Raw genomic sequence first — 15083 nt, forward strand, 5'->3', positions numbered from 1 at the left:
AACGCCATAAGAAGCCTATTTAATTTCAATAATTTCTGTTTATTAGGTCTAGAGTTATGACCCTTGTTTCACTTTGTTGGACCTTGTGAACGCTCTAACGCCAAAAGTTATCATCCGATCTTTGTGAAATTTATATGCATTATTTGAATTAGTGAAACGAAGAAGCCTTTTGAAGTTCAGCAATTTCCCTTAATTACTTCTAAGAGTTATGGCCCTTGTTTCACTTTGTTGCACCGTGTGAACGCTCTAACATCTAAAGATATCTGCCGATCTATATGAAAATTACATGCATTATTTAAAGTAGCTAAGTCTCTAACTCAATATCATCCCAAATCTTACATGTTGAAAATACGAATTATTTGTCAATTCAAATCAACATTGATGTTGTGATCTTACCAGGAAAAGGTAGGCTTCTGATATCCAATATTTAAGACAAAATAAACATTTTACCATTGGTACACGAATCGTGTACCATAGTGCGTTTTAGCGTCATTTGCAACAAGTGACCAGAAAGAACGAGCCTGCTTAATAGACTGGAATAACCAGACGCTAGAAATTGCTATAGGATAGGGTTGAGACACATGCTGTATTTCGCTGGACATAACTGATTTAAAATTAGAGTCAAAAAGGAAACAATTGAATGCAAATCAGTTTATTTATATACAATCAGATTACATTATTATATGCGTTTCGACCAATTTGGGTCAATTTCTAGGTCCAAAATATTAGCGATTTAGCTCCTTTAAATAAGTAAAACGAAAAAGCCTGTTAAATTTCAAAATTTTCTGTAAATTACTTCCAGAGTTAAGGCCCTTGTTTCAGTTTGTAGAACCTTGTGAACTCTCAAACGACAATAATTGTAATCTGATCTGTATGAAATTGTCTTGTAAATGCCCCCAATTACCTACAAAAGAATAAATATGCCTCAACCCTTGTCAATCCGCTCGGACGATTTAGCTGCTGTGGGCGTATGTTTCGTTGCCTGGCTAGCTATCTTTTATTTTAATTTTACGGGCCTAATTTAATGAGTGAGTCCAGCATAATTTCTTGTGATGACTCGTTGGGATTGTTCAATAAACTCATACAGAATATTAATTGAAGTAATTTAAATATATAATTTGGAGTATTTATACTTGGATTAAGTGTTCAAGAATGAAATAACTTTCCACTTGATCTTTGTCGGCCCTGTTTGGGTATATAGAGTACTGTCGAAAAAGCTTAGGATAGTTCATAGTGTCTACTTAATTAATGAACATTTCTGTTGTGTCCTTGATGATTTTCATTGCACGACTATTAAAACTACTGCCATTCCTGTATTTTGTACATCTATATTGAATTAAAAAAAATTTTTTATAGATTTGGGTTATGGTGTTTTGTGTATGGTTTGTGTTTTTCATAACACTCTCTCTGTTCCCAGCAGTACAGAGTGATATCAAGAGAATTAACTTCCCTATCAGTGGTATGCCTAATTTTATATATAAAACAAATGTCTACATATGTACATCAATATGGTATTAATTATTGATTTATTTGCATACATTGTAATTATGGGTACTTATCACTGAAAATGAATTTCAATGCAAAATTGAGGAATTAGTGCTAGGTTCTGAATGTAATACTCATAATAATTAATAACTACTATTTAAAAATTGTAAACCATTCAACTATTTTAAAGATTCCTATTTAAATTAAATGAGGAGCAATTGGTTTACAAACCATTTGTTTTTAGTAACCATTAATTAAGCAGATTTATAAAGTTCAGTATCTATTGAATAAACAGATTGACCAGCAGTAAATAAATGCTTAGTCGCTACTATCACTAAGAGGGATGTTTTCAGGGCAAGTTAATTACCTCCTGATATTAACTTTTTTTGCAAATTAAATTCTTAAACTATTTTTGAAATTATGAAGAAAAAAAATAAAATTGTTGGAATAAAAAATACTTCCCTTTTTAATGAAAATGGGCATGTAAAATAGTATGTGAAGGCGTAAAGTGAGTAAAAGGCACCAATTCTGCCCGGACCAGTGAGTGTTACTATGTATGATGTAAACAATGGACATGTTATAGATGCCGTAACATCACATGTAGACCTATACTGAACTTGAACTTAAAGGTCAGTAATCTTGCACAGAGTTAAAAGAAGGCCTTCACATAACTACCGTTCAGAGATGGGAACAAGTAGCAGGACCTTAAGTTGCAGTCAAATCGCCAGGTCATTATGAGTCATCAATTCATGGTGTATAAGTGAGAGTTATGCCCCCTTGCAACGACTCGAGTCATAGAGGGTGCTCGATTGTCAGTCTAAAACGTCCTGAATTGACTGAATTGCAATCAAGGGATATGGAATTCAGCCCTGCCCCTGTCACAGTTCTGCCAGTCACGACATCTTAGGTGGTGTGAGTAGAATAGTGACATATTTTAGGTAACAAATATTTTTCAGCTTTAATGAATGGTTGAGATATTTTGTTATGCAGTCGGCACATGCGTTGTACTCCGAAATTCTCCTTTTCACTCGATTGACACAATTTTTGGAATTGAGAGAATTTAATTCTGGAACGTTCAATCGAGTATTCCCTTAAGCTTTTTCAAGTGCAGTCTCAAGTCGCAATAAATATTTCAAGCCAAGTCATAAGACGGGTCACTGATGCAACTTAAGTCAGACTCGAGATCCCACCTCTGCTACTGTGAAACAAATTTTTAAATAAAAACTATGATCTGTTTCAACTTTCATAGTCTTATTTTGAAAAAATTCCATCTACAAGATTTTATTAAATTTTCAGATGTGTATTGGGCTCCTATCTTCTGTTTTCTCAACTTTAATTTCTTTGCCATGATGGGTAATCTGGCTACTGAATGTGTTCGAGTTGTAAGTAATTTTTCTATGCCCACATTTTCATGTGCACGTATATTGTCGTCGCCCCTGTCTATCCACAATTTGTTTGTGGACACTCTACAGGTCACAATTTTTATCTGCTTTTTGACGAAACTTGAAGTATAGGTTTATCTCTCAAAGATCTTGGTTCCTTTTGATATTGGCATGTATCGGATCGTAACTTCATGGATTTTAGCTTTAATTTCTTTGCCGTGATGAGTAATCTGGCTACTGAAAGGTCACAATTTTTATCCGATTTTGATTAAACTTGCAATATAAGTTTATCTCCCAAAGATATTGGTTCCTTTCGATATGGATTATGGTCCCTGATTGTACGAAACATCATGTTTTTAGCTTGTGGACACTATAGAGGTCACAATTTTCATCGGATTTTGATGAAATTAGATCTTGGTTCCTTTCGATATATAAGCGCATATCGGATCATTGCTTGTGATCCCTCTAGAGGTCACAATTTTTATCCGATGTTAAAAAACGTTTAAATATATCACTATTCCACCATAATGTAGGTTGAATTTGAATTTCGGGAAAATCGAAACAAGACTGCCTGGCAAAATGGCTGCTCTTAGTACACAAATTGTGTAAAAGTATTAATATAAAGGTTGTGGACACTCTAGAGGTCACAACTTTTATCCAATTTTGAAGAAACTTAAAATATATATTTATATTCCAGAGATTTCATTTTCAATTCCTTTTGATATTTGCGCTTACACGCCTTGGGATGTTATTTCATTTGATCTCCCATGCATGTTATGAAACGTATCCACCTGTTGTGACGTCATCAAAGGGTGATATCTGATATCGACCCTAGGGACAATATCAGATATTACCCTCTGATGACGTCACAACAGCTTTACGGACTCTGCAATGAAAAAGGACCCAAATTCTTTCTTTTAACATTTTATTAACGTGTTTGTACATTGTTGTCAAACGATTCAGACTACGAACTTTGCCTGATTGTCTGAAACTCAAATTCTGGATTGTGTAGTATATTCACATCAGTTTTATTCACAATCCGTAAATGTGAAACTTTTACCAAAACTAAATATGGAATTCAGTGGGTAATATTCATCATTTTATTTTGCTTACTTCCAAGACGAATCTAGACATCCCAAAAAAATAAGATCTTATATACTCAACTTCCAGCGCACACAGGATTTTTTGCTCACTATCATGTTTATTATTCCGCCACACTGACCAACTGTTAAAAAAATTCACAGCGACAGCCCACTGATTTATGGGCACGGCATTGTTGGCACATTCACTGATGTCTTGTCACTCGAAATTGAAAAGCGTTTATTTATCATTTGTATCTCACAATCCGAAATATCCGAGTACATTAAATCCTTGTTAAATATTTTCTGCATAAATTCTGCACTTGGACTAGCTTTAAATAATTCTTTGTCGGAATCTATGTTTTCCTTTTCAACCATATTTTCTACAAATTGACTTGCGCGGGTCAGTTTGTTGTCCGAATCGTTTGACAACATTTCATAAAATGAATTCTAGTTTGTGAAAAATGGGGTTGCTAAAATGTAATGCACATCCAACTTACGACTTGTTTTCTTAATTTTGTCATATCAGTCGCAGGACTGATATGGGCTAAACCATTGTGTTATAGGTAAAATCAATTTAGGATAGATTAGGGTAATATTTATCTCATATCGGACCATAACATCCTGGATTATGTTCCCTGATTGTACGAAAAATCGCTTTTGTTTTTAGCTTGTTCTCTATCCATCTTTTTCAAAATGTGGGCGTATCTTGCCTGGCAAGCGCTGGTTAGCTTGTGGATCTTCAAGAGGTCACAATTTTCATTCAATTTTAAAAAAAGTTTAAACATATCAGTGTTACAACCTAATGACAGTTGAGTTCAAATTTGGTGAAAATCAGACCGAAACTGCTGGACAAAATGTTTGCTCCTTGTACGCAAATAGTGTAAAAGTATGTAATATAGAGGTCAGAATTTTTATCTGATCTTGATGAGATTTGCAATATATCTTTATATCCCACAGATCTCAGTCCTTTTTGATATTTGTGCATTTCAGACCATAACTTTCTGGATTATGGTCTGTGATTCTACAAAAAATCGCATTTTTTTATTTTTAGATATTTCTTGCAAAATGTAGGCATATCTTGCATGGAAATTAAATGTTAAAACATGAATTGATTGTCCTTTGGTCACACTCTTTGAGCACAATAACTTTATTTCTAGTGAATGGGTTTTGATAAAACTTAGAACACACCTTCATTGTAACACTCACTCAACTAAGTTCCAATTTCCGAGCCATCCACACGTAAATGATTACCACCATGCCATCTGTTTATTTGCAGTTTCATAGTCCATTGTATAAGACATGATTTCTTGACCATGGATTAATATAAATTTTGATATATGTATATTATCACTGTCACTCACCTTAGTTTATATCTAATGTGCAAATATTCACAAAATTTGAGGTTTATTCTATAACAGTGTTTACGGTAATATTAATGCTATGTGCCTGTTGTATCAGCTTTCTTCAATCTGATCGGTTGATCATTGAACTGTACTTCTTATTCACTGAAGTTCAATGCCATTTGTGCATATATATTAAATTACTTATGTGGGACTGAGTAATGTTTTTGTAACTGTTAAATGCATACAATTTCTATTTTATGTATTTTTCAGCCGGGACCAAGATTTGTGTGGATTCCTGTACTGTTAAGGGGTTTAATACTTATTCCATTCTTTCTTCTGTGTAACTATCAGCCTGGTCAGAGGTTGTTACCAGTTTATATACCCAATGATTATGCGTATATTGTAGGAGCTGCTCTTATGGCTTTTACAAGTGGCTATTTCAGCAGCCTGGTCATGATGTATGCCCCAAAGTAAGTTTGAAACAAATTTATTTCTGTCTATAACAAAGTTATTTTGAAGAGGTGTTTTTTTCATGAAATTGTTTAAAATTGTGGCAGTCCATCAGTGCTTAAAGCAGATTTCCTATGGACTCAATGGGGGGATCTTCAATGGGAAACACCTTTTGTAAATAACCCTTGCTCATATCCCAGAGATTCTAGACTGTGGATATGTAGTAACTTAGTGAGGTGATATTACTCCATGACATAGTCAGAGATAACAAAAAAATAAATTGCATACAGACATTTCTTTTCCAAGTCATTATTTTTAGTCATCTTCAACAGAAGGCTTGATCTCGCTTTACTCCATATATTTTATTAAGGCCTTCACATAATGCCTTGCATATTTTGGCACTAATTTATATTGGGTATTCACCTAGCACGAGAGCCTATCATTCCTCGTACATCGCGAATACCAGGTCTCGCTCTTTCCAGCTAAAATGGCTACCTTTGATAATCGAGTTGCAAAGTTCAAGGTTCCATGAAGGTCACTGTATTTGATTTGAGTATGTTAGTATTACAACTTCTGATTGGACGCTACTGTTCACATGTCTGCAGATAACGTAGCTATAAGTTACAGAATTGCAAAGTAATCTAGCAACGTCCAGATGTTGTAAAACTCGCAGTCGCTGCTTCAGGAACATTTTATTTTGTAAGCTTGTCAATGTCATATTTTTCAACACTTTGGTCAAATTTTTTATGAAACTTAAAATATAACAATTTTTTTCGTAACTTCCTGAATTATGGCCCTCGATTTTTAGCTTGTGGTCCCTATAGAGCTAACAATTTTTATCCGATGTAATAAAAAACGTTTGAATATATCACCATTAAACTGTAATGATGGCTGAGTTCGAATTTCGTGAAAATCGGACCAAAACTGCCTTCCTTTTACTACGATTTTCGTCTTCAGCACCCCTAAAAATTATAGAAAGAAATATTAAACGACAAAATAGCAAATAAATGGCGTGGTTGCTATGCGATTTTGTTTTGGAACAAGGTGATACAATGGACTTATATTTGTCCGGAAAGCCATGGTTCGATGTGACTCCGATCGTTTTTACCTGAATAGATTGTTCCACAGAAAGCTTATACAATTTGCTACCAGATGGCACCATTAACTGGGGTTCGTTGAAAAAGTGTCTTAAATCGTTCTTCCTCGGGGCTCTTCAAATGTTTAAATAATATTTTATATTACATGTGAAGCCAAAAGAAAGACCAGCAATAGACAGATTTAGCTCTTTAAGCTGTGTTGATAAAACTGGGGTTCATTGAAAAAGTGTCTTAAATCGTTCTTCCTCGGGGCTCTTCAGATGTTTAAATAATATTTTATATTACATGTGAAGCCAAAAGAAAGACCAGCAATAGACAGATTTAGCTCTTTAAGCTGTGTTGATAAAACTGGGGTTCGTTGAAAAAGTGTCTTAAATCGTTCTTCCTCGGGGCTCTTCAGATGTTTAAATAATATTTTATATTACATGTGAAGCCAAAAGAAAGACCAGCAATAGACAGATTTAGCTCTTTAAGCTGTGTTGATAAAATATCTTGATTAAAGATACATTATGGGAGATTAGATAAAGAGTTGGCAGTTCTCACTATAATAGTTAAAAGCTAGACAATGTAAAGGGAATTTGATCCATTCTGAACCGAGAATTTAGCGATTGAAATTTTGGCCTAGCCTCTATCATCATTACTAAAGTTGGTACGATAAAAAACATAGTCTCGATTATCCATTTCATGATTAAATCATGAATGAAAGTTGAGCAGCAAATGGAATCCTAATCTAATAAATATCGCTCGCTAGCGATGTTTATTGGGAGTTGATTACGGTCTGGATAAGCTAATTAATGTCTAATTAATAATTTAGATAACATTTCAGGCCTAAAGAAAGAGCTGCAATAGGCAGATTTAGCTCTTATATAATGTATGTTTAAGTGCAAGTATTTATCTGATAACTATTTTAGGATTTTTACACAATTTTATTTTATTTCAGACAAGTATCTCCAGCATATGCTGGTACAGCTGGTATGATGATGGCATTGTTCCTAGTTTTAGGCATTGCATCAGGTGTCAATTTCTCCATTGTTCTTACTATAATTGTGGAAAAAGTACAGATATAGGTCACCTGTATATTCCTAAGAAAATATTGAAAAGTGTTTGTATATTATAGGGCTTCCACTTTAAAATTTTCAGACTTGGTAATATTTGATAACCCGCGAAACCTTTGCAAATTAAATTCATATTTCATGTGTTTTATTTATGGTAACATATCGTGAATTCATGTGTCTATACCATTTTGTCAGAATGGTGTACACAAAAATTTATGTATTTCACAATGAAATGAAATAATAGTAGAGCTTATAATAATTATTTTAATTATTCATGAATGAAATCGTATTTAAGTAGCTTTTTCTTACTTGGTTAAAGACAAATAAAGAGCTGAATTGGCCGTAGAAAAATCATTCCAGTAGCTCATACGTATTACCACATGCTCTATAGAAAACACGCTGACCTGGATAATTTTTAGTTGTAATCCAATAACTTCGAAATGAAGATAAATATATAATTATCCAAGGCATATTTCTCACATTTATCGATTTTAGACCATCTCTTACAGATGTTATGGCATTACAGGCCACATTATTGTGATGTAAAGCCTAATAATGAATAACTTAATACCTAATATCAGACTAATTTCACAGCTAGGGACACTAGTGCCCCCTAGAAGTAGAATATAGTCGTGCATAATAAGAATAAAAATATGCACAATATTTTAGTGACACATGAATTATCAATATTGCTATAAAATAGCACTGGAATACGGAATATTCTTAATTTTTTCGGTATACAAGTTTACTAATCTCTAGCTTTTATTTCTATGATCGTCACTAGATCGTAATACCGTGGTAAAAATAACTTTGAATGCATTTTCCTCACAACATGTTGAGGATTTACGTAATTTCTATGCTGCTTTTATTTAATACGACAGTTTGTTTGATTCGAAGAGCAGTACTTCATATCTGATTGCCTTTTTTTGAAGATCATAATTATCTTATTTACACCATGTGTGACCGTAATAGAGGTAAAGCGGCTTTGTTATAGGAAATTCTTAATGACACGTTGACAATAGGTGAGTGTTCAAAAACCTATTCATGTCATTGATAAGATTCCCATCTAACAATTAACTTTTATTGTTCTACTACCAGACATTCTAGATAAACACTCGGTATAATCTATTGACAACTATGTATACAACTCTTTAACACCAATCATGAGATTACGTTTCTTCAATACAGGTGCATTATTCTATAAACGCTGTAAATTTTATAGTTACATAGCGGAGGGCGATCATATCCATGTTTGAAAATTGTCTTTTTTCAAAAATACGCTATTTTTCCGGCGTGCAAAATAACCTATGGGTCAGAACTATTTTCGGTCATTTTCCATAGCCCTAGGTCTCGACCGGCATATACGGTCAACGTGGAACCCATTGTATATTGGCACTGTATATTGTTCAGTTATTTTAGGCTGCTATACAGGTATATCTTTTACCACCTTATTGCCCCAAATATTATTTTACTTTGGTTGGATTGCCAAACCTCCATTTATTTGGTAATAATATCTTACTTGGCACTATGTATTTTGCATTATAATGTTATCTGGTTGTAGTACCAAACAGATGCACCAGTTATATCCATCTACAGGTTATTCTTAATCCTGATAACCTACATTTATTCTGTCAAAATACATTAGTAATAATGATTTACTTGTTATTATATTATAATGTAGTCTGATCAGTTATTTTATTGTTTATCTATTTAATGTTTTTATACTCCCACATTTTCATGTGGACATATGTCATCACCCCTGCCCGTCCACAATTTGTTTGTAGACACTGTACAGGTCACAATTTTTATCTGATTTTGAAGAAACTTGAAATATAGGTTTATCTCCAAAAGATCTTGGTTCCTTTCGATATTGGCATGTATCGGACAGTAACTTCATGGATTAAGCCCCTGATTTTACGAAAAATCGTATTTTTAGCTTGTGGACCCTCTAGAAATCACAATTTTTATCTGATTTTAAAAATCGTTTAAATTTATTACCGTTACACCACACTGAAGTTTATACAATAATGAAGGATGAGTTCGAATTTCGAGAAAAATCGAAACCAAACTGCCAGACAACATGGCTGCTCCTTGTACTCATATAGTGTAAAAGTATGTAATACAAAGGTTGTGGACCCTCTAGATGTCACAATTTTTGTCAGATGTTGATGAAACTCAAATATATGTTTATATCCCAAAGATCTCAGTTCTTTTCAATAGTCTCGCATTTCAGACCATAAATTACTTGATTATGGCCCCTGATTGTACGAAAAATCTTCTTTTTTTTTTTAGCTTGTTCTCTTTCCATCTCTTGCAAAAAGTGGGTGTATCTTGCGTGGTAACTGCTGGTTATTGTTGAAAATTATATAGAGAGTAGTAATTTAATATTGACAGTTGTGTCTGATGTAATTAACAGCCTGGAATTTTAAGGTGTATATAATATCAGTAGTCAATATTATTCCATGATCTAAAGAGATGATCCATGATTTTATATATTTTACAGTAATATTGTAAGAAATTTTTGTGCCATTGGCCAACATTGTTTAATAGTAATAGGTCTCCTAGAAAGCAAATCTTGCCTGCATTGGATGATAATTTTTCTCTCCTTAATGTTAAATATAGGGCTTACATAAACATTTCCATACATTAATTGATGATATTATGAAGATCGTATACTCCCCACATTTACATGTATATTACAAGTTTAAATTTAAAAACTATTGTAGCAGTTTTATTTATATATTAAATTGTAATGTCTTTATTATTTGTGAAATTATTGAAGTGAACATGGATTGAGTATACACAAAATTAGTGATTTACTTTGTCACAAAATACACAAGGAAGCTTTTTGTTGTAGGATAGAATTCCTACAATCCTTCCTTCACCAAAATATGTACAGTGAAGACATACTTTAATTGTGTTCTCTCATTATTTTTGCCTTTTTGTATATTTGAAGGTAAATAAGTTCCTTTGTATTCAATTACGGCAGTATCTTTGTATTCGATTTCGGCAGTTGGAATAATTATTCGGTTCATGTGAAAATATTGTAACTTTAATGTATTATCTTTATTCATGACAATGAATATGATCTCATTACATGTACACATTAGAGTGCAAATTATGTCTGTGTGTTAGTGTTTGATTATAATTTTCTCTAATTATTGTAAAAACTGTTGTTGGTTTAAGAGATCACTTCCTAAATGTAACAGGGTTCCCGCGATCCTTGAAAATCCTTTAATATCCTTAAATTTAAAATTTCATTTCCAAGGTCTTGAATATCCTTGAATTTTGCGGAAATAGGAAAATATCCTTGAATTTCAGTTGAGATCCGTAATTTTGTTTCAAATGTCTTCAATTCCTTTTAAATATGAGATTATAACGATAGTTTTGGTTATTTTTAAGATGAAAAATTGTAACTTTAGGCTAAAAAATGTCCTTGAAAATCCTTGAATTTGACATATATTTATCCTTGAATATCCTTGAAAAAATGTTTGACGAAGCCGCGGGAACCCTGTGTGAAATCAACTATAATAACTGCTCTTCATTCCACAATACACTAAGGCAGACAATCATTTTATTCAGAGCTAATTTACAAATTTTTTGGGAAAGAAAGAGGGTATTTTATTGTGTATATACTTATCACTTTGTTTTAATATATACAGCTGTTGATTGATGTTTTCTTTTATTTTGATACCAGTTCACCAATCTACTTTCTTTTTTGATTTGTTCATTGATTGTGTTCATGTCTTTTGGTCATGATTATTATATCAAAACTCAGACGTAATTGTTATTATCCTACACCTCACCCATGTTTATAGTTGAAAAACAATCTTACCAATACAGTAGACTCCGCATATGACGGACGCGCATACAACAGACTATCGCTTATAACGGACACAACAGATTGGTCCCGATTTTTTTAATAGAAATTTCTTATTTTCAAAGTCTTTTATATAGCGGATACTGTATAACAGACGATTTTCATCGGTCCCTAATCAACAAATCAATGTAAAAGTCCATTATTATAACGGACTCTTGAATAAGAAGAACAAAATGATGATATTACTGATTTTATTATCAATGACTGGAATACATTTTCCAGAAAATATCCATACTGATTTTATGGGAAACATTTTTCTGGGAAAATTCAGCCCAGGCACAACAGCGATTCCACACACACGGAAATCCCGAATAACAACGGAAATTTTGAGATTTCAATTTGTTCAAAAGTAAATTTTTTAGTCTTCTTCTTCCTCAAGTAAATTTCAAAAGTCTTCTCAATATGTATATTCGTCCAGCTTTAGCTAACAAGTAGTGTGTTCATCTCTTTGCTTAAAATCCATAGAAAATTGGAAATAAACGTGTGGAAACCCTGCAGCACACTGAAGTGTGCCACGCTGAGAATAGGCATCTGACTGGTGATTGCGACCTCTTGTTCTTAGTGTAGCAATTATCTTCACTAGATTATTTTCCTTCATTTATACCTCAAAGATTAGGTATACCTCATTATGAACCAAAATGAACCAATTTTCAGTTTATGAATGTGATGCACAACATTATGGAAGAATAAGATTGCCAATATCATTTCAATGTTCACGGTGCAAAATGCACATGTCAGCAGTTCAAAATACTTAGACTTATTTTAGTTTTACAATTTGCAATTTCCATTGCACCACAATACCAATGTCACAGTGTTAAAATACAGAATACACTTTTTAATAATACTAAATACAGTATAATAGTTATTTTATACATTACACTTCTCCATTCTGCATTTTGCATAATAGACAAATGCATAATAGAACTTAGCATATTAGACATATACCTTATGTGCCATCTACGACTAGAGCGGAAATTAATAATTTACTCGATCAATCTACAAGGTCAAAGTCTGTAGAAGGAGGCGGAACTCATATTTACGGACCTTGGGAAAGCGATAAATGAAATGAAATGGGGTTTAACGTCCTACTGTTCTACTCTGACTGGGCTAATGAAGATGAGCATAGGCCATACAGTATGCTATGAGGGAAATTTTGCCCGAGCAGCAGCACTATGGCCTACTCTTACAGCGAATTCCAACTGTCAAGGGTCTTTTACATGCACGTTGATGTATACACAGGACCTTGGTGGGTTTTTTTTGGTCAGACCCTCCTTCCCGCACCATGTTGCAAAATCCTGATGAACTTTTTTGGCCAATCGACCTCCAGGTTAGCAAGCCAGTGTCTTACCCATTTAGCTGCCATGGCTCCCTACTTTGAAAAAAAAGATTAAAGTTGAAGTAAAAGGGATGGTGGTAGGTTATGAAGTAAAAATATGGGGCTTATTGAAGGCTCAGATTAGCCATACCGTGTGCATGATTTCACAGAAGTCATGGTCATCCAGCTAATTCCTTATTGCATGAAAGTCGATTTATTGTATGGTGACTTATTGTATGTCAGCTAGATCTCTGACCCTTCCATTTACCTAGACCTTGTAGATTGATCGCGTAAATTATTAATTTCCAGGGGAGTTGGATGGCCGTATAATTAGCACATTCGCGCTATATCATAAGGTCTGTCATTGAGTCAACTGGCGTGGTTTCGATTCCCTGGTTGTACGTGACAAGGAGTAGGGTCGCCTGTTCAGGCTCGTGGGTTTTCTCCGGGTCCTCTTCCCACTGCTAAAGAACCCTACGCGCAAGCGACTTATTGAAATAAAATTGAACCATGTGTTAGTCTGGAAATGACCTAGTTTTGTTAAGTGGACGTTAAACCCCATTCCTCTCTCTCTATATTTTTTAGGACTTCGAATTTTGTCTAATGGTTTGGATTGTTCGTACTTGGTTTTATTTTATTTTATTACCATCGTAGTCCAGCCTTTTTTCCATCGGCAAATGAGCTTCGTCGTAGATCCAATATAATAAGGTATATGTTCTATTATGCATTTGTCTATTATGCAAAATGCAGAATAGAGAAGTGTAATGTGCAAAATAACTATTATACTGTATTTAGTATTATTAAAAAGTGTATTCTGTATTTTAACACTGTGGCAATGATATTGTGGAGCAATGGAAATTGCAAATATGTGTAGTAAAAATAAAATCTGTGTTTTTGAACTGCTGATATATGCAGTTTGTACAGTGAACATTGAAATAATATAATAGACTTTGTGAGATTAAAGATGGGTTCCCGCATACAAACTGGGTGATTTAATGGTATATATGGACTAAAAACATATTCAAACCAATTAATTTGTCATAATTTTGCTTCAAATCCTTCTCAAACATTGTAATTGCAAAGGAATGTCCTGCTATAAAAATTTGATCAAACCAGGTCATGTTTACGTCACGTGACTTACCTCTCTTAGAACTCAGAGGAGAATTCATTGCATACATAAGACGATGTTGTCTTTAATCGCATACTATTTATTACAAATATCGAATCCTAATTAAATTCTCGGATTATCCACTACCCGCGTCTTTTTTCGTCATTTTTATCTCAGAAAGTGTTGTACGTCTAACTCTTCATAATGTTTATCAACTTGTACATCAATCGCTCAATGTTCGTGTGTGATCTTTGACATCACGCGTGCAGAAATTCCTAATCATCGGGCTGTTGATTAGGGGAACCCTTACATTTTTGTCCTGTATACAGTCCATGAGTGTTTTTCGGGGAATCCAGTATTTTTCTAGTAAGGTTGGATATCCCTACTTTCCATATATACCAAAATTACCATACTTTTATAGGAAATGACCACCCGATAAATACTTTTCTGGGAACCCATCTTTAAGCTGCTGGTAGAAGTATAGGGAGCCTAATAAGCCTCAATCTGTGTTTAATTCCATTAATGGACAAGGTTCAACTATATATTATCATTTAGATATGGGCATTAGTGTGTGCATTTATTTATGTATGTAATATAAGCTTTGTAAAATTTATGGATATGTGCTATATATATAATTTGCTAGTACATATATGTGTTCTGTATTTGGTTAGACTTTAGTTGTTATGCTGTTAAGCCAGCTGATTCCATTGACATGGAAAAGGATGTTGATATATTTCTGATACTTTCTTTATGATGTCTTGTGTTCTCAAGGCGTTCAACAAAATGACAGTTTACATTACAATATTTTGTTACATCATGACACAAACTACATAATAGTCTGTACTATATGTAGCTAACCAGTTTTTTTTTAAAATTATTCTTTTTT

General features: G+C 33.5%; 1 protein-coding gene across 1 annotated transcript in view; it reads left to right on the plus strand.

Moving 5' to 3' along the window:
- Window positions 1-12593, plus strand: part of LOC126814546 (equilibrative nucleoside transporter 1) — a 55133-nt gene extending 42540 nt beyond the window's left edge. The window contains exons 12-15 of the mRNA XM_050539774.2: window positions 1357-1459; window positions 2782-2867; window positions 5563-5762; window positions 7780-12593. Coding sequence (XP_050395731.2) covers window positions 1357-1459; window positions 2782-2867; window positions 5563-5762; window positions 7780-7906 — 516 coding nt within the window. The 3' untranslated portion in view covers window positions 7907-12593. The remainder of the gene's footprint in view (window positions 1-1356; window positions 1460-2781; window positions 2868-5562; window positions 5763-7779) is intronic.
- The last annotated feature ends 2490 nt before the right edge of the window (window positions 12594-15083 follow it).

Source organism: Patella vulgata, chromosome 3 (assembly GCF_932274485.2).
Source record: "Patella vulgata chromosome 3, xgPatVulg1.2, whole genome shotgun sequence".
Classification (NCBI taxonomy): Eukaryota; Metazoa; Mollusca; class Gastropoda; family Patellidae; genus Patella; species Patella vulgata.